At 35.8% G+C, this 20,791-nt stretch overlaps 1 protein-coding gene across 5 annotated transcripts in view; it reads left to right on the top strand.

The window, feature by feature from the left end:
- COL11A1 (collagen type XI alpha 1 chain) overlaps positions 1–20,791 on the top strand; it is a 131,754-nt gene that overhangs the window by 37,108 nt on the left and 73,855 nt on the right. The window contains exons 6-16 of one of the 5 annotated variants that reach the window (XM_053949939.1): positions 6,991–7,107; positions 7,378–7,524; positions 7,717–7,812; positions 9,987–10,232; positions 12,811–12,873; positions 13,418–13,459; positions 13,814–13,876; positions 15,251–15,325; positions 16,635–16,718; positions 16,885–16,941; positions 19,365–19,418. In XM_053949939.1, coding sequence (XP_053805914.1) covers positions 6,991–7,107; positions 7,378–7,524; positions 7,717–7,812; positions 9,987–10,232; positions 12,811–12,873; positions 13,418–13,459; positions 13,814–13,876; positions 15,251–15,325; positions 16,635–16,718; positions 16,885–16,941; positions 19,365–19,418 — 1,044 coding nt within the window. Of the gene's footprint in view, positions 1–6,990; positions 7,108–7,377; positions 7,531–7,716; positions 7,813–9,986; positions 10,233–12,810; positions 12,874–13,417; positions 13,460–13,813; positions 13,877–15,250; positions 15,326–16,634; positions 16,719–16,884; positions 16,942–19,364; positions 19,419–20,791 lie in introns of all 5 variants that reach the window. The other 4 variants (XM_053949936.1, XM_053949935.1, XM_053949937.1 and 1 more) reach the window with 4 other exon arrangements.

Raw genomic sequence — 20,791 nt, 5'->3', positions numbered from 1 at the left:
ACCACAATGATGAATCTCTAGATATCTTCAAACTAAGGATAGAGACCTTTCTGAAAGTTTGGGGAAATGTTATTCATACTTCAGTTGACTCAGTTACAGAGTGACTGTAGGAAGTTTTGAAGTCTGCAAGTATGCAAGAGTTAGCCAAGGTGGTCTAATAGTCCCTTTTGGCATTACGTCTCTGAGCCTTTGAATTATTGCAGTCCAGAATAAGAAACTGATACTTGGCTTAAAGATAAATTATGTGATTTCAGAGCCTATTAATGTGTGTTTCCAGCACTGATTACAAAACCCAAAGGAAGTGGTTGACTTTTCATCAGTAAAATAGAAAATTATGTTTGTGAAGTTGCATTTAGGAAGATGAATAGGATTTCTCTTGAACTTGCACACTTTTGTAGTCGCCTGGCAAGCTCACAGCCTAGGAAGGCATTCTGTCTGAAAGGCTGGATATTTTTAGACCACTAAAGAAGCATCTAGAGAGAAGGATTTAGGTAAAAAGATATTGGTTTAAGGGCATTAGTACTTTATTTAGCTGAATGCAATCCTTGTTGCTCTAGGCAATGCTTCTTTCTCCAAAGGAGCAAATAATAAAATATCCAGCATTTTAGGTTTGGGGGCATTTCTTTCAATAGCAGTGCTGATTTAAATCATTCATTTTCTGAATTTGTTTCCACCATATGCCCTCTTTCCAGTTCAGCTGGTGGAATTGCCTATGTGTTTGTTTTGGGAAGGGTCTAAGACCTCATCTAGACTAAAAATAATTACCATTCACAAAATCAGAAAAATTATGAAATATATTGTGGTGAATTTCCATTAAATGAGCTTGAGAGTGCATGTCACATCACTGCAACATCAGAAATGAAATATTTGTTTTTTAAAATGTTTGAGTTTTTCTCAAGGCCTTACAACTTTCACTGTGCTCTCTGTGTAAATTTACTGGACACTGATTTGTAATCAAATTGCCTTTATTAATTATGCTTCAAGTGCTGCATTGAGATTTCCTTTTTCTGGTTGTATTTTCTTTTTCTTTTGCATCACATTCAAACTGCAGTTTGGGTGGTCCAACAGAGAGAATTTCAGTGCCTACTTTTTACTTACAGGATCTCTTCATGCCTGAATCAAATGCCAAGTTTACCCTAAGCAAAGTTCAGGGAGAATCAAACATCTCACAGTGGGATTCACAAAAACAGCAGGCTGTGAATAAAGACACAGAACTCATCAGCCTAGAAAAGGAGGATATATCTTAAATTCTACCCTTGTCTGCAGGCTTACCCAACTGTGCTGTCCTGTTCCCCCCATGACATTCTTCTCTCTCAGCAAGGTCAACTCCTGCATCCTCACTTCTCCTTTCATATAATGGGTGACCTGAGGATTTCAAGATATAAGCTTTGGACCTGATTGGGTCTTTATATTTCCATTTTAATTCAGTCAGTCTCTTTCTGGACCCAAGTGACTGTGTTATGTGTCTAAACAAGACTTATTTAACTGGGCAACCTCTAACTACCTTTTGTGTTCAGGCGCTGCAGAATGTGTTGCACTTGGCTGCTGGCCAGGACTGTGGGCTCTGTGTGAGCAGTTCAGGCTGAGCTGTTGGGATAGATGCATGTCAGAACCCTCCCTATACTGAATGCTTCTATTCCCCTGGGATTTGTTCATCAGACCTAAGTGTCATTCAGACTGAAAACAGGAGAGCAGTAGATTAATAGTAATACCCATACACTCTGTTATTTATTGTCATTTATTTCCATCTTCAAGACATGTTTTAACTGAAGTGTGCATCAGTCTTCCTTTTTCTTGCTTGTGGATAGCCAGGTATAAAACTCTGTATCTTGTCAAGGTCAGAGTGATGACCTCAGCAGTTGGCACTACACAAAAAGGTGTTACCTAGAAGTTCAGGAATCTTTGGGTTTTTCACCCATGTATGACTTGAATGTATGACTTGGTTTTAAGGATCCCATATGGATTTGAAATTCTATTTTAAAACTATCAACAGTGCTTTTCTTAAAGATACATACCTATGCATTTCTTATAAATACCTTGTGAACAATCTGGCCTCTATCCTGTTTTCAAACCCCTTTTTACTATAAATGGAAATGTATTAAATTCCTTTCCAGGTCAATCACATATGCTTTGCCAGCTCACAGAAATTAGAGCAGTGACAGACCTAGCCAGTCTTCATCATCCTTGATATTGGGCAGTATATTTTTTGGAGTATCTTCAGGTCTTTTCAAAGGAATCAGCTACCAGGCTTTCGAATCTCCTCTTGGAAGATTATTCTGTAACCTAGTGAATCACATGGTCTGACTTCTGCTGAAGAAATGCCTCCCCAACGGAACTCAGCTTCATTTATTTTGGATCTATCCCAAACTAATGGATTATTTGGAGACATGAAATGTTTTCATTTAATGAAATGAATTTGGTAAATTAAAAGTGCAAATGGCACCCAAATATCTTGACTTGGAGGCTTCAAGCATCCTTTCAGAATGTTAATTTGGTATCCTTTGGGGTGTTTGACTGGTCAGAAAGACTAGTTTTCTGAAAAATGCAGAAAGGTGTTTATTTTTATGTTTAATCTTATGTTTATTGTTACCCTTAGAACTGCAGTTAGCTAATTTAGCTGATATTAAAAACTGTGATCTTCCTAGCTCTCTTTTTTTTTACATAGATATATAAACTTTTTATATAAGGGAGTAATATAACAAAGAACATTAAAAGCATTTTTCTCCTTTTGAAAGAGGATATCTTTGGAGACTGAAGATAATGTTCTTGTCTCCTTTTATCTCCTTGCTTTTATCACTTTTCTGAACAATATAAGGACTCCATGGTAGAAGAGGCCATCCTTTAAATCTTTTAACTTTCCTTCTGCCGTAAGATTGACATCTACCATTTATGTACATTATTGCAGCTGATTTTTGAAACTCTCATTTTACTTGGCATCATTTATTGCATTTTGTAAAGTGTTAGTGAGCCTAGAATATTTCAAAGTCATCTTTGCCTCTTCTGCTTATACATGATATACCATAATTTTAAGGAAATGGAAAAATTGAGATTATGACTGTTCTTTGGTAGAGGATTTAGATTATTAATTATTTTTATTTGGAAATGTAAAGCAAAAATTGCTAAAATCTACATTTGGAATGGGAGGTTATGTTTTTAGAGTATGGATAGCAGAAAAAGTGGTTTCAACAGTAAGGTTTCCTTCAGAATATTTATGTTATTTCCCAGTTCAAATAGACTTTGCAGGCTGCTGATCCTCTGCTTCTAAAATTCATCTGATGAAGAAAACAGTTCATCTCTAATTGGAATTGCATGATGATCTGGTAGTGTAATATAATCACTCTGGTAAAGAAGGCATGAGGTCATAATGGAAACATTTTGTCCCATCAAAAAGCAGCAGGTTTCATTCTTCCTTTCATTTGTAAGAAAATAGTCATATGCAATATTCATTACAAGAATGGCTGTTTAGTAACTATTGGTGGTCTTACTAGAGAAGAAAAAAAAGCAGGAGGAAGAAAATTGCATCACATCTGAAGTATGTGTTACCTGATGTCTCTTAGCTGAAATCCCTTGCCGAGTTTAACCTATTATTTATTTTGAAATTCAAGATTCTATCATCTATATATTCAAGAGTCTACTTATTATCTTTTCTTGATTAGTGGTTCAACTATGATATATTTCTGTGAACTGGCCAGCTTCTGTGAACTAACAGCAGGGCCTGGGTTTTGTGTATCCAAAATGTAAAGGAACTTTTCTCAAGGTGTGTTGAGGTCAAAATGAGTGGATCATACCCCTGTCTCTGGTCATCTGATAAAGGTGACCTTTCTGTTGTGTAGCTCCAGAAAAAGAAGGGGTATGTGCCCATATCTAGTCTTAACTGGATAATGTTAATGGCAGGGCAAGTTTGAGTTGCCAGCTTCACAGCAGGTGACTAAAGCCATTAAATCTGTCCCTCATGTTTGTATATTTAGTCTTCATTTACCTGACTGGTCCTTCACTAGTCCTGTTGTGTCCTATTAAAAACAGGGAACAGCCTTCATCAGGTCGAGTTGGAAAAATCTTTCTGTGAGTAAATCATATTTCTAAAGTGCATCTTTACATCAGCTAGGGGTGTAGAGATGCATTCCTCCATCTGGACAAATTGTGCCTCAGGAAATACACCTGGCAGATTTTGCATCTCTATTTAACTCTTTGCAGCAGGACCCCTGGAGCTCAGTACAAAACATATTCTCTGTTTATCAGCTGGTGTGAAATATGAGAGTTGTTGCAGAAAATGTCTTGGGAAAGGAAGGGTTGCTAGGAATAAAGTTTATCTTGTACATTTAGGCTACTACATATTTTCACTTGTGTCAGTGGGGACTACAAAGTGATTTCAAAACTACTTGAATATAGTTTTGGCATAGTGGCCACATGACCTAGCTTGTAAGTTCAAAAATTTTTGTAATACCCGTCTGATACTGTGCTCTTAAAGTGGAAGGTCTTCACCTGCTTGGCAGTAATCTGACTCCAGCATGGAAACTGTCATTCCCCACTTCTCATCCATCCCTATTATTTCTTTCTGCGTGCCAGCATATCAGTGAAGCCAAAATATACCCTTGTATTTGTGATCACATTTTGCATATAAGGGAAGTGTCACTTTCTTTAACAGAAATGAGTGAAGCACAATACCTAAAAGTATTTTCTCTGTGATTATGCATGATGCAATAGATCTGTCCACATACCTGTGCTTTTTTGTATGGTTTTAGTTCTCATTCATAAATTTCTGACTTTTTGAACCAGGCCTCTTAGAATAAACATCAGCTTATTCACTACTTTCTTTTTTTAATATTAATATACTTGGCACAGATATTTTTCCTTCCTTTTTTTTCCCCGCAATCTACATTTCTGTTTAGTTTATGGCCACTGAAAAACTACTTCTTGCACTGTTGCAATTTTATTAGTCATGTGGTTGGCACCATTCAGCACAGCCATTCAGCTTACCTTGAGAAAAGCCATACTACTGAGATTTGCAAAACAGTTATAATACCGAGCAACACAGAGTTATATTTTAGTTGTCAATTCTTCAAAGTGACTGCTGGAATAAATGCTTCCAGTTTCAGAATAGGTTTATAATGCTTGCTACAGATGAATCTGTGTGTCTATATGTTACTGAAACAAACTCCTAACAGCATATTAAACTTAAATCTGGCTAACGACATGGTAGTTCTCTCAAAAATGTTGCTCCACTTACCTCTTAAGATACTGGACATTATTTAACATAGTGTATTTTGCTTGGGTTCCAATAAAAATTGCACAGCGGTGTTTGATTCATGTTGTTTGGCTGCGGAAGCATTTAAAAGTATTAAATTGGTTACCACTTTTAGGTTGGAATGACTGAATTTAGAGAGGTATATTCCACTGAATACTTTTTTTTTCCCTGTAGATAAACCTAGTTTGTGTGGACTTCTTCAGAGAAGATAAACAAATCACTTGCAGAAATTTTTATAATTTCCAAATATATGCTGCAATTTCAATGCTATTCTGTAACTATTTCAAAAGTATTGTTTTATCCATGTGGTTATTCCTTTACTTCCTTTTTGTGGCTGTTTACGGTCTTCCAGAAGCTTGTCATTGCATTTCTTCTTTGGGTATCAGTGGCACACTTCTTAGAGACAAGCTATATTGAGTTGCATTTCCAGAACTGCACAAGCCAGAAAATGTGCTCTTATACCTTGACAGACCTGTAAATGTATCATTGCTGCACATGAGGCCCTTCAGCTCTACTAGTTATAGGTCAAACATGTTTCATTGACTTCACTGGGTTAGGACACATGGCAGAATATAGTTTGGAATATGGAGATCTATTTCAATTTGTAATTTCTTCTAACATATCCATTTCTTTCTGATAATGATGACTTCTATGAATCCTCAGACTGATTTGGAAGCGTAATGTACTAATTCTCTTTCTCATCAACATAATGAAACAAGCAGATATTGTCTTCATTTTACAGACAATGATGCTGAATTGTAACAGGAGAGAGGGATTTTAGAAGAGACAAGTTCACATGAGGCACATTTTAATATTTCTTCTTAAAGGGAAAGCAAATGCTTGTCCCTCTGGCCACAGTTCTGCCTTCTTTTAGCTCCCTGGGCGCATAAAGAGTAACCAGGAGTCAGCTTTAATTTTCCAGGCCAATCAGCTCTTGTTGCTTCAAGCATGGTAGGAGTGGCAAGATAGTTCAAAGCTGCCCTTTCTTCTGAGTTCTGATGAGTTGTACTTGGTGCAGAAAATGTGGAGACCAGGATCTTCTTGGCACGGCCAAGAGTACAGCTCAGGAGTTCCTGGCTCCCTAGATTGTGCTCATAACACTACACAAGCCTACTACTAAAGCTACTTTCTCTCGTAAAAGCTTGTGTGCCAAATCTTCATTTGATAAAAATTATAGAAACAGAGCCATGGAGCAATTTACAAAAGCTGAATCTGAAATGAAATTACAGCAGTGAGGCTTTGCTCAGAGAATTTATACCATGGAGCTGTCCTGGTTTTCAAAAGGTTTTCAAACAAGAGGAAGATAGCCATGTTTTTTTGTGAGCTGGGACCTCTCCCATATCTGAAATTATTTATTCATGTCAGATATTGGCACCCCTGCTCTTCTGGTCACCTGAAAAAAATACAAGTAAAAGAGGTATTATTTAAATATATGGTTTCACAAAGATCTGTTGGTGCTCCCAGTAGTCAAAATTATACTTGATTCTTCTTTGCAGTCCAATTAATGAGAGGTTTTTTCCTAGCATTATTATTTACTTTTTTGCTACTTCTGTACTGTGCGTTGAAAGAAATGAGAAGTTGTGAGGTTTTTCCCCCCAAATGAATAATGATATTGAATTGTTAATAGTGCCTTTATTTTGTTAAACTTTATTCCTAAGTAAAGGTGAAGATACTTTCCAGTATTGCTAATCTAGTTTGCTACCTCTAACATGGGAATGCCTGATATTTTTCCATTTGCAATGTAGTACACACCAGAAGATTTTATCGAATATGACTATGAGTATGGGGATGCTGATTATAAAGAAACTGATTCTGTAACAGAGGGACTCCCACTGTTCGAAGAGACAGTAGCACAAACAGAGGTAACAGAATCTGATCTGTTTGTTGTGTGGTGTCCAGCTGTCCCCTACCACATGGTTTGTCAATTTGTGTCTTTGTATATGAGCTTAATGCTTTCCTCTCACTCATTTCTTTACTTCATAGCTGTAACCCTTGCTTTCAGTTAGAGATGGAAGGTCTCACCGCTGACAGCATTCATCTTGCATTTGGTTACCGTTCTTTCATTCACCCTTTCTCAATTTCCTTTTCATTTTATTTATGTTGTCCCATTCCATCTTTCATAACGTTTGCAGAAGAAGAAAGCCATGGTCAAAAAGAAGAAGAGGACAGTGGCCGCTAGCTCAAAGGACAAACCTCAAAAGGCCACAACAAAAAAATCTGAAAAATATGCATCCAAGAAGAAGAAAAGTTATCAAGCAGCAGCAAAAGACAAACTAGGGGTAAAGGTAGCCAAGAAATAATCAAGATCTTTCCCAGACCAAGACTGGAAGATCTTTGATAATAAGAAAAAAAATTACCTAACCCCACTAGATGAATACATCTGGCTAATACCGTAACCTGAATAACAGCAATACCTCTTGAATTTTTCATGCAAGATTTTTTTTAATAATGTATTTGTTTTTTCATACTAGGCCAACGTTATTGATGGATTTCAAGATTATAGAATAGCTGAAAATGACTATGGGCCCCAGACAGAAGCTCCCTCCAGAGCTACTGAAGCAAATGAGGTAATAAGGACTCTCAGGAAAATACTTGTCCCAGGTGTCATTCATTTAAAAAGTACAAATGCATTTTAAAAGGATGGATTTCTATATAAATGATACAAACTCTACCAGCACTTTATGTGATTTTATATTTTCTCAGCCAATATCAGAAACTATTTTCTTGGGCAGAACTCCCATTAATTCTGTTGAGATCTGCCAAATCTTCAGCCTGCAGAGTTCATGATTCTGGAAATAATTCAGTAATATATGGTGTGGGAATGTGGTGTTTCTTCTTCCAGTGTGGATGTGAATGGAGCTATGTCTAGCACAAGCTAGGTTAGATATTAGACATAGTCCTCCTGATATAATAGGAAGGGGAGTCTCTAATTTTTCCTGTAATTTTTAAAGTGCAGCATAAAAGAGCCTAACACAAAACAAAGGATGGCTGCCACCATAGCGGCATATGGAAGTTCAGTCAGAAGCCATCATTTCTTTTTCATAGTTCTTCAGCTAACAAAACCAAATTATTTGAATTATTTGATTTTCACTTGCTCTATTGAAAAGGAACATTATAATTTGAACTGTCAAAAAAGATAAAATTATTATTTTGACTATTATTATTTTGACTATTCCTAGAAAGCCACAATAACAGGTCTAAACATTATTTTGTTAAAATTACTGCAGCTAAGCCAGTGTTGATTAATATGTTTGCATATTAATTAACGCTAATGTTAGAAAAATGATGGCAGATTTTAAGAAACATTGTTCTCATTTTTCTTTTCCTTTTCCTTTCAAAATTAAGATTGTTGCTTAAAAGATGTACAAAACTCTCCCTCACCTCTTTCCCCTGAATATTTGAAAGGAGAAAGAGTCCCCATTTGTTCTATGCTTTTCCTCTTATATATCTTGGAAGGTGAAGGTGAATTAAGGTATGTTTTACTCATTTTGCTGTTAAGCATTCTTGTGTTCAGTCTCATGTTTGCTTCTCACAAATTGATCAACAAATGTATCTAAATCATTCCTTTTCCTGGGCAATTCTAAGCCAATTGTACAATTGTAGAGCTGCAATGAGGTAGATTCAAAGTGCTAAATTCTCTCCTTGGTGAGAATACTTCTTCATAAAGGTAAAATTTGCCTTAGAATTGGTTCTGATCTGTGTTTATTCCAGCTATAAGATAGAAGTCATACTCCTGTAACTAATGGAATTAGGCAAGTGTTAAATCAGAATCTGGCCTTCTATTTTAATTGCAATAAATTTCAGTGTTATTATTAGATCAAGATTTTTTAATTACACTGGATGTTGATTAGCTTCTGAATATTTTCAAGATCATACTACTTCATATTGTCTAATAATTTTATATTAGCAATATCTGAACTTCAATTTCTTTCACAATTTTCCTATATGCAAAATTATTGAAAGACCTCTGTAATAGAATAATGCAATGCTCCTTTACTCCACAAATGGTTTTGTACATCTCAAATATAGCATTCTTTTAAACTGCTTTAGTGCTTTTAAGTTGTTTGCTTGGTTTGACAGCTTACATACTTTAAGATGAAAGCTTAGATTTCAAAACTCTTAAAATTAATCTGAATTGTAGAGGTAGAACTTAGACCAAAAATATGTAAATTACCATGACACACAAGAAGTTATGTCTTTTACTGATAAATAAACTTCAAAATCATTAACAAGAGAAAAGAAGTTTAGCTCAGCATTGGTATTTATAGACAGAAAATAATGTAAATGCTGGGCTTAACTAAAGTGATGCTTGCACCTCCTCCACGTTGCTATTATAAAAAGGATCTGAACTTATTCACTGCTTATTGCATATGTTCATTCATGAATGCTTGTAAGAGTGAAACCAAGCAGCGAAATTCAGCTATATTTGGCACTAAAGTAACATTACGCAAGCAGTACACATAATACTGGATATATTGAATTCAGTGGTTTTGGAAATAAAAAACCAAAGCGTATGAAAACATTACGTCTTTGTACTACTTATACAAAGATCTTTTAATTACTCTGAAAGGCTGAGCTTCCATTCCTTCAGACTCTAATTAAAAGACAATATGCTGTAGTTCTACTGTTCTTTCTTCTTTTGACAAGTCATCATGGTGGATCAGCGTATGCTTACATTGCTTTACTAACAATAACCCACATATTCCTCCTGTTCCCAAATCTTTGCTACTGATGCGAATAGCAAAATCCTGTTGAAGAAGTATTTGCTGAAGAATACATAACTGGAGAGGATTATGATAAAAAAACTGAGGCAACTGAATATGGAAGCAGAGGAGTAGACCTCAGTGAATCTGATCTGCTGGTAGATGGAGATTTAGGAGAATATGATTTTTATGAATATAAAGAATATGAAGAGAAACCAACTGATTCCACTAATGAGGAGTTTGGTCCAGGTGTTCCTGCAGAGACCGATATCACAGAAACAAGCGTAAGTTGACTGGAGGCATCATGCAGATTAATCTAATTTAGCAATATTTTTATAATTGCACAGTCTCAGAACTGCACAGACCCTGATCCAGAGCTCCTTGTACATATTAGATATATTCTCATTTCCAATAGCCTTTGGATCAAGGCCATCCTCTTGTTTTAGTAATCTTGAACTTTTTGTTTTTATCATGTAAGAGTTTTGTCTCATTTGCTGAAGGGAGTGGAAGATGGGAGGAAAAGGAAAGAGGAGATGGAATTAAAAAAAACAATTATTAAATGAACAGTTTTTAAAACCTTTTTAAACTAGAGCTAAAGCTGGAAAGAACCTAAGTTCTAATGCAGGTACAAGTGCTGTAATTAATATTTTTATACAATTAACTTAAGAAATTGAAATGCATATAAGTGTCAAGAATCCTGTGGCTTTTGCAGCTTTCCAAGAAGAAAATTCATGAGTGGGAAGGTTAAGGCCTGAACCCTTTCATGAAAATAAGCTTAGTCAATGGTGACAGGTTTATGGTCTTGCAGAAGTGATTTAACAGCTCAGTATACATAAAGATAGATAGGATGACATGGTGGATCCTGTGAATCATGCTCTTCGTTCTGAGTTTTATAGCTCTCTTTCCCTCTGACTTAATCATAGCCTAAACAGCAAGGCTTTAACTTTCCTTTAGTTGTGCCAAGATCCTTGTTTATCAGTTTACCAGCTGTGGATGCTGCAAAGAAAACTAATATGGCTAAGACTGGAAGGGAAAAAAAAAAATCCCATGTGGATTTTTTAATTAGGAAGACCCTGAATATAGTAGAAGAAAAGAATTTTGTTTGCTCAGTCTTATCTTTATTTTCTTCTCACAATGTCAAAACTTCAGTTTACAAAGGCTCCAAGAAATAACAGCAAATGCTGTGAGGTTGCTTTTCTCTGCCAACCTTGAAACCCATTCTTCTGTATTTCATTTACCTCTCCTTTCTATACCCTGTTGGGGTCATTGTATTTTTTAATGATCCTTATCTGTGCAATGTGATACAAGTGTACTCTTTTCCTTCTAGCCCAGATGGGGACACTGTGGCAGAATGACACAGAAAAGGTCAGATTATCTGTGAAGCAAAGAGTCCATAAGGCACCATTTGTGCCTGCATTAAGCAAATGACTGTGTAGACTCTATCCCCTGGTGTAAATTTCAACTTAAAATGCCTTGATACAAAGCTGAAGGAGTCAGGAATCCTGAATTAGAACACAGGCTCTGGTCTGTGCAAGCTTTATTACAGTTGTCATCTGCTGAACCAGACATATGTCATTTTCCTTTGACATATGGATGTATTTAGAATAACTGAAGTTCTACCTATGATAAAAAAAGGCAAGATGGAAAGTACTCAGTACATGGGAACTTTCAAAAAGCGGAAATATTTCCAAAGATGGAGACCCTGATGTCATTTTTTTTTTACAAGTAATTTATGTTAATCTAATAAAACATGATTGCCTATACCTCTTGCTACTTGATTTTTATGAACTACCAATGGGTTTATGAACATCATTACTGGTGAGATCTGTGCTTTTACAAGTCGGTGCAAAATGCACAGTCTGTGCATCTCTGTTTTTCCATTCCAAAATATTTCATATTGAAATGCTGTAACATTATCCTTACTATTCTTACTAAAACTCAGCTATTTTTAGAGTAAATGTTGAATCACTATATTGAAATTTTTAAAAAGCACATTTTAAATTTTATGCTGGTCAGATATGTTAGCGCTCAAGAGAGATACTTCTGAAGAAAAATACATTATCTCATGGTTTAAAAAAAAAAATCAGTTCCTTTTTCTTTGTTTGAAACTTGAATCTGTTTCTTCCATTAGTATGTGTTATTGACATATTGGTTTAGGTACTTCTGTTACCTTAATCCTGAACCCAAAACTTCCCACAGAGCTGGTCCTCAAAGAATTTGGCAGCTGATGCTAATTCAGGTAGTGACGAGGCATCATCAGCTATCTTTGAAATATTCTTTGGTGTCCACACTGCCACTTATCTCCTTTCTCATTTATGCCATGAAATCACAGAGCTTTCTCAGGCCGCTTTACATGTTGTGGATGTCTTATGAATGAAATGAGGAGCTTGAAAAGTACTGTCCATATTGGACCAACAGATCTTTCTTTCCATCTTACTGTAGGCTACTTAATTCATAAAGCCATGAAGAATCATTGTCAATTGCCAAGAATATTTCCAATCAAATAAGACAAGAAACAATGTTGTGACTTGCACACAGAAGATTTTATTTTATTCTATTTCTATTTTTTAGATTCTATTTTCAAAGTTCTAATGTTAAGCATGGGATAAACACTCATGGGATGCACATCTCATTCAAAAAGTACAAATTGACAATATCCAATAATGGAGAAAGCATGCACACAGTTTTTGCATTTTCCATTAAGTATTTTTGATTTATATGGTTTGTACCTGTCATGTATTTTTTATAGTACAGACCAATTCCAGCTTTAGCTTTCAGTTACAGGTTGCTGCAATTCTTTATTGTACCAGGTCCTTAGACCTTCTACTTACTTTTGTTTCTGGGGTTGTTTTTACTGGCCAGGTGACAGGACATGGGGCTTATGGAGAAAAAGGCCAAAAGGGAGAGCCAGCTGTGATTGAACCTGTAAGTACAGATGTCAGGGAGTTTTTCAGTAGCACTGTACATAACAAATATTCACTGTTAATGCATCATTATGAAATGTTGTTGTTCATGATAGAATGACAGCATCCACACTGTCCATGATCTCTGAGACAGTCCCTGTAATGTGGATGATATGAAGTGATTACTGACAGTGGCTTGTTCCAGCTACTCCTTTGGTTATATGAAGGACTGACCACATGTTCCTTAAAAAAAAAAAAGAATCTTGTACAGAGGAAAACAGATCATTGATCTGATCTTCAGGCCATCTAGTAACTACATCCTGGACAGATCTACCCAGAAAACTTTCAGCTTAGGCACAGGTAACACCATCACTACAGGTTTCAGCAAGGGCAAGGAAGTCTTCCTCACTTTTAATGCCATGCAACAGTTTAGATTCTCATGCTAGGAACTGTAGAGAGAAAATTCCTGGAAAAGTTTATCAAAACACTAAGTAGTTCAGCTGAAAAGATTTTTTATGTTTTTCTACAAAATAATGAATGTAATATTGTGTTCCATCCACCCCTAGGGTATGCTCATTGAAGGACCACCAGGACCAAGAGGACCTGCTGTAAGTAGTTTAATCACAATTTCCTTTATTGTACTTGATTTATCCACTGTGTCTTTCCATTCACAAGTTAACAGAATATTGGTCTTATTATAGTTCCCAAATATGTATCAGATTTAGGACTTTTAGAAGGGAATAGAAAAGGGTCATCTCTAGCATTTTCAGTGAGATCAAGCTACAAGCTGATGGTATGTGAAAAATCTAAGTTTTGAATGTTGACTATAAAATTTTGTAAGAAAAAACAATATGCTGCTTTATAAATTTTATCCAAATATGTGTTCATCATAACTTTCGAGAGAAAAAATAGTTCAAAAGTCTTCAAGCATTCAGCATAATTATGTTATTCATTTTCTATAGGGTCTTACAGGTCCCCCAGGTTTACAAGGTCCTGTTGGTCCTCCAGGTGACCCTGGTGAAAGGGTAAGTCAACAAACAGGTTATCCCATGCATTCATAGGATATCTTGCACTAATTGCTGTACAAGGGTATACAAGATCCTGATTTGAAATAGATCCACATAGGTTAGAAATGTCAGTGGAACTGAGGCTGATTCATTCAGCTAAGCAAATCAAGTGAGAATCTGGACAAACATTTTCTTAGTGGTAGAAATACATGCTGTAAATACAAGGAGATGTTAAAGTTATGGTTTGTTAGTATTTTTCTGGTTTGATGTGTTTAGAAATATACTAAAGTAATAGCTACAAACATTTCATACAAATTTGAATGAATTTTAAAAAATTTTGTAAGCCTTTTCCTACTGCCAACACCAACACAATTTTAAAACAGCCTAAACATATTCATTTGAGGAAAATATGGTACTAAAAGGCTTTCTTGTGTTTTATGAGAGATAATTTACTGGTCAATCCAGCATTTTCATGCTGTATTTATATATGAAAGATGTTAAAATTCTATCACTTCACTGTATAATGAGATAATATTAAAATCCTAACAATGCTTTACCTTGCTAGTAAGTCAGCATCTACACTTCTTTCATATTTCTGTCCTGTAGATTAATTAAATATATACAGAATTTGAACTTGTAAAATGGGAATTTTAACACCTAGTAAAGGAATAACTACTGACAGTACTTAGTTTTTTAACTGGCTGCTTACAGAATTCATCATGAGGAAATTCTTGACTAAGCACGTCATGCGTCTGTCACGGACCAGACACGACACAAATATATAATTGCAGCAATTAGGCTGGGAGGAGAATGGATTGAGAGCAGCCCTGCAGAGAAGGACTTGGGAGTGTTGGTGGACAAGAAGCTTGACATGACCCAGTAACATACACTTGCAGCCAACCGTATCCTGGCTGCATGAAAGAAGCGTGAGCAGCAAGTCAAGTGAGGTGGTTCTGCCCCTCTGCCGCTCTTATGTGCCTCTTCTACGAAGACAGGCTGAGCTATGAGGGAAGGCTGCAAGAGAGGTGCAGAGAGACTTTTTTCAAGGGTCCATAGTGATAAGACAAAGGGGAAGGTTTTTAAATTGAAAGAGAGCAGGTTTAGATTAGATATTGAGAAGAAATTCCTTACACTGGCAGTGGTGAGGCCCTGTAACAGGTTGCCAAGATAGCTGCACCATCCCTGGAAGTGTTCAAGGCAAGATGGGAGCTTTGAGCTACCCAGTCTAGTGAAAGGTGTCCCTGCCCGTGTCAGGGAGGTTGAAACTAGATCTTTGAGGTCTTTTCCAAGCCATTCTATGAGTATAAATTTATGTAAGTGACTCAAAAGGTTTCCCTTACATGATTACGTTTTTTTTCTCACCTTTTTTGTCTCATGTCTATTCTCTTTTAGGGTCCACCTGGTCGCCCTGGACTTCCTGGTGCTGATGGTTTAGCAGGTCCCCCAGGCACCATGTTAATGTTGCCGGTAAGTTGTGGTTACAGGGTAAGCAGCCTACAAAACTGGAAGTGTCTTTCAAGAAATGTATAGGTATTTTATTTTTCATCTAATTTTGTCTGTGGAATGAGAGAATGATACAGAATTTCTTTTATGGCATAAGCATTTGAAATTCATACATATGGTGTCTTTTTTTTTTCTCAAAAAAACCCATATGCTTTAGCTCCTGTATGGCTGACAGATTGGGACATACATGAGTGAATTACAGACACTGAAAACCACCTTATATTTTTAGCAGTAACTGTATTTTGCTACTATATGTCCAAAACAACGAGTCTGCTGTTGTACAGAGAGCCTGTACTCCCAACAGGCGTGTGTGCTTTCAAGTCTCATTGACATGTAGATTTTCAAGTATTCCATGCTTCAAATCGGACTTCAGTGTCCTCTTTGAAGAGTCAGTGCATCCTTTGAATAGAAATATATGCACATAGCCAACTCTACTCCCACTGGAGTTAAAGCAAAACACCATCTGTTTTAGCAGGTGGAGGAACAAGCCCAAAGCTGTTAAAGTATCTTGCAGCGCTGGGGTACGAAAATCACTGTGTGCTTGGAATTAATTATTCCTAAATGTGTCTATGGGTGAAAAAGATCTGTGTCAACTCTGGGTGTAGGCAAACTGGACAAACTGTTGTGGGCAGTGCAGGATTATTGGCCCTGATGCCCATTGTATGCCATACCTTTGAAAAGCTGTGGTTCTTGTTGCAGCCTAGCATTTCTGCAACATTGCAAACCTTCTGCCAGCAGTTTCATTAGCAATAACAGTGCAGGAGCAAAGGAATGAGCACTTGAATTTTTATTCTATAATTTATTTTGAAATTGTCAGAAATTACACAGAACTGTTTTATTTTAGATACCAAACATTTTTCACATTTGCATCTGCCTTAAATTAAATTACATTTTTAATGTGAGTAGCTACCAATGCATAGAGAATGAATTAATTTTGATACATATTTTTATTGACATTTTGCAGGCAAGTAAAAGTCTATTTTGGCCTCTTTATTAAATAAACAAGCAAACAAACAAATGGAAACCAAAATCCTATTAAATCAGGAAAATATTTGCTCATAAGGGATTAAATTTAGACTTCAGTCACTATCACCAGTGACTTCATACTCATGTTGGATGCAGTGGCCTCCATGCAGCCATCTTCTTAAGTTAGTAGAATGAACTAAAGACTGTGACCTTGTGACTTTGAAGCTGTTTGCACTATTGCAGCAAGTAACAAGTATGATTTAGATTTGATGAATTCTAAATCCTTTTCTTGCTTTGGTACTTGCAGTTCCGCTTTGGTGGAGATGGTGAGAAGGGCCCAACAATCTCAGCTCAGGAAGCTCAAGCACAAGCTATTCTTCAGCAAGCTAGGGTGAGCACAAGGACCCAAAACCTAATTTGTTTTATATCCTGCAGGATGTAAAGTCAAAGATGGGAGGTATTTCCTAACACATTCTAAAACTCTGTAAGTATAGAGTATGTATGCTGGCTGGCAGCTTTTTTCTTGAAGCTGCTGTTCTGTTTGTTTGTCTTCTCAGATTGCTATGAGAGGTCCACCTGGTCCTATGGGACTCACTGGAAGACCAGGTCCTGTGGTAAGTTGACAAAACAAGGTGAGAGGTTTAAGAACATGGTGATATAGCCCATGGATCTCATTCTGGCCCTGCCTGCCCCTCTGTATTTGTACTTGTTTTGTACTTATTTGAAATTAATATTACATACTTAAAGCTGTAGTTTGTATTCTTATTCAAGGTCTTCAATGCAACTAAAAGAGTTTTTATTGTAGGTTTTGTGGTGTTCAGAGAGAGCACATTGCTGGACTTACAAAACTAGTGAATAGTTTTACATAACTATCCCTCTACATTCAATCATCTCTCTAATACTATTAATATAATTTGTTGTAGTAAATATGAAACTCTACAGAAAGAGATACTAAAGCAAGAGTCTACAGAATCATCTTTACTCAATATTTAAGCTAAATCTGAAAAGTTTGTAAAAAGCATTGATAAAACCAATTAAGAGCCACAAGTTTCTAAAAGAATTAGACTTTTTTTTATTTCAGTCCTGAATTTGATTCAATTGCTAACACCAAATGATCTGGAAATGGCCCTGTGGAAGTTAAAATATCTTAGTATTTGTACAGAGTGTGTACACTTGTATTTTTAAGCAGATCTGTACAAGAGTACTTCTTTTCTACAGTAATTCTTCCAAAGTAAATTGGAAGAATTTACTGAAAATTTACTGAAAATTACTATTTACCAAGGTAAATAGTAGCTACCAAGCAGAGAATCTGGCTCACAGACTCCTGATTCATCACAATTAGGTATGCAATACTTAAAAAGAGTCAAATATATTTGGTCTATATAACAAACTCATACACTATTTCCAGTGATGTATTTAGTTCAAGAGACCTGCAAGATAACATTCAGTCTGTACAGACAAAACTCTGGAACTGCTGTAAGCAAGGAGGACTTTGCAAAGGCTGGTATGATACTGACAGTGGGTTGGATACCTTTAGCAGAGGTATAACCTGCCTTCATAGTCATGCTTTTGTGTTTTAAAAGCCTTCATGAATTCCTGTATGCAAAGTTCAACAAAATTAATAGAATTAATAGTTGTTTTGCTTCTAAACCACCAGGAGGCTCTAGAAATCCAACTCTTTGATCTAGAAACATTTTTTGCCTACATCTCCAAAAGCAAGATTCTTGGTCTGTAAACTGTGTTTCTACGCAGCTTCTTTCAAGAATGAAAAACTTGGAGTTTTTAGTCTTTATATGCATTTTATTTGGTTAAATTAATCAGTAGCCAATAAGATACATTAGTAACATATTAGTTACTAAAAATCTTAAACATAGCGGTGTCAAAGCTCCAGTCTAGCATCAGTTGAATCTGGTCTTCACATGCTCAGTTAACATAGCATAAAAATAAATGTCTGCCTACAGATACTAAATGTAATCAATTATAATAAAAGCAGAGCTTAAATCAGAGAAACCCCAAGAGAGAATCACAACCTACCAAAACCAATCTTTTCTCCACTGCCAGTACCAGTTTGGGATCTGATTTTCAGTTTGCTTAGGACTTGAACTAATACCTGCAAGGTTAGTGGGGATCTTTCCACTCTAGGATGTGAGACTCAGCACTAAGCCAAGCCATTAGATTACTTCTTTCTTCCAATGTTAATGTAGAAGGAGTATCAGTTTTCAAATGTCTGCAAGATTTGTTTCATATAAAATACATACTTTGAGTCACAACCTCTTTCAATGTTCAAAAATGCAACTATTCTTTTGCACATAGTAACAAACTCAAATATCTTCTTTTCTGAGAGTGTATTCTATGTGTGCATGCCAGGATTTTTTGGTTTATTTTGTCTGTTTTTGTGAGACATCTTACATATTTTCACTAGTTCTGCCCCTGATTTCATGCACACTGTGAATGAATATCTGGTCTTGGCCTGTTTATGATTAAAATTTACTCTTAAAATCTATATCTTCATTTCATAATAATAAAGAGACGTAGTTATATACATTCTCCACTTCTTCAGGGCCAGGGGCACAAAGGACTTGATTAAAATATCACAGAAGTATTTCTCACTGACTACAGTGATCTTTGGATTGAACTCTGAGACTGGTTTTTTTCTGTACAATATAGAAATAAAGGTAAAAAGAGGTGGCTTTCAGCTCTGTCTTGTTCCCTACAATAGATGCACTGCTGATTGCACTACTTATGTTCTTACTGTATTCATATCTAGGTCTCCAATAGTAGTATTTTTAGTTACATTTTGCATTCAAATCCATGGGAGTTTTCTTTTGTAAGAGAAATATTTCTGCCCAGTGTTTAGACAATAATAAATCAAGGTAGATAAATCTGTAGATACAAATGGTGAATTCACATCTCCTGATGAATAGAGGATTATTTGTTATTTCTCCCTGTAATTCATGTATGGAAATAGAAAGTAACCTATTAATTTAAAGAAGCTTTTATATACTTAAACAATATATGTTGGGTTTTTTTCATCAAGGGTGGACCTGGAGCAGCAGGTGCTAAAGGTGAAAGTGGTGAACCAGGACCCCAGGTACAATAACCTCTGTTATGTCTGAGCATGTTTTATCTTTAAGAAAATTTATTCATATCAATTGGAAGAAACCAATCAATTATATGCTTCCTGCATGCAATTGAAGAAAAATATCCTTCATGATACTATCTTATCATTTCAATAGCTTGATCAATATTAAAATTGTAGTTAAAATCAATTGTAGCTTGAATGTTCATTCTGAAATATGAAAGTAACAATCTTTGTATAACAAAGAACAATTATCACATGTAGAGTGTCATCAGTTGAAAACCTGTTTTAATATTGTCACTTCAGGCTTTTTTCTCTGTTCAATAATGATATGTTAGTCTGCAACTGGATGACCTTGGTCTCTGAACTTATCAGATCTCATAAGGTGAGGGAGGTTGAATTTGGTCAGTAATTAAACAGGATATTTTCACTATAGATGTGACATAGCAAGAATAAATCTTTATGAGTCAGTGCATGTTTTGCTTCTCAGCCTACTATTATATCAACTTCTCTGCAGTGATGTCAAAGAGCACTGAAACACATGGAAATCTTTCAGTTTAAATCTAAAATCAATAAGGAGATTGTGAAAGAAATAATGGAATAAGTATCCCAAACAACGATTTTGCCAGATCTCAAGTAGTATCATGGATTTGATGTATTACTAACTGCCTGTCTTAAAACTACACATGGACACTTGCAGTAGAAACATAAAATAATAAAAAAAAAAAAGAAAATAAGCATTCTGAACAGTTGTACAGTCTTTAAATAAGTTTGCTTACTTATATTTTTAATGTTTTTTTCTTTTCCTACACAATATTTTTGAATGGTTTGTCCTTATCATTGCTTTTTTTCACCTGAAAATGCATTTGGATTGGGGGTAAGAAAATTTGCTACAGTTACACCCATACAGTTGTCAAGTGAAAGTTTGGAAAGTGAAATTTTTTTTGGTCTGGCATAATTTGGTCCCTCTCTAGTTAAACCCATGTTGTGTAAAGCTAAGACAGCATGTGAGCTCTTTACTAGCACAACTCATGTTTGTGTAGATATCTGAAATAAGCACTCTTTTGTTTTCACTAAATAATGATAAATTATAATTATAATAAAATAATTTTGGCATGAGAGGAAGAAGGTTTTCAAACTACAGGAATGAGATCTTTAAAGCCATGAAAAGAATGTAAGAAACTTACATGATAACTTATGCCATGTGTAGTGCCATCTCATGGAAACTTGTTAAAATTCATAATGCTAAGGCCAGTTTGGATGCCCATGTGCTTTTAAAACGAATGGGAATCTGGGAACCAGAATCCATCTCCTAGAGAAAAAAATGCAGCTTTGTGTAGAAAAAAACATACCTTGTTCATGAGGTGAGGTTTTTTACTAGCTTT

This window comes from Vidua chalybeata, chromosome 9 (assembly GCF_026979565.1).
Source record: "Vidua chalybeata isolate OUT-0048 chromosome 9, bVidCha1 merged haplotype, whole genome shotgun sequence".
Lineage (NCBI taxonomy): Eukaryota > Metazoa > Chordata > Aves > Passeriformes > Viduidae > Vidua > Vidua chalybeata.
The sequence above is the reverse complement of the archived record's forward strand: the minus strand, read 5'-3'. Positions and strand labels throughout refer to the sequence as shown.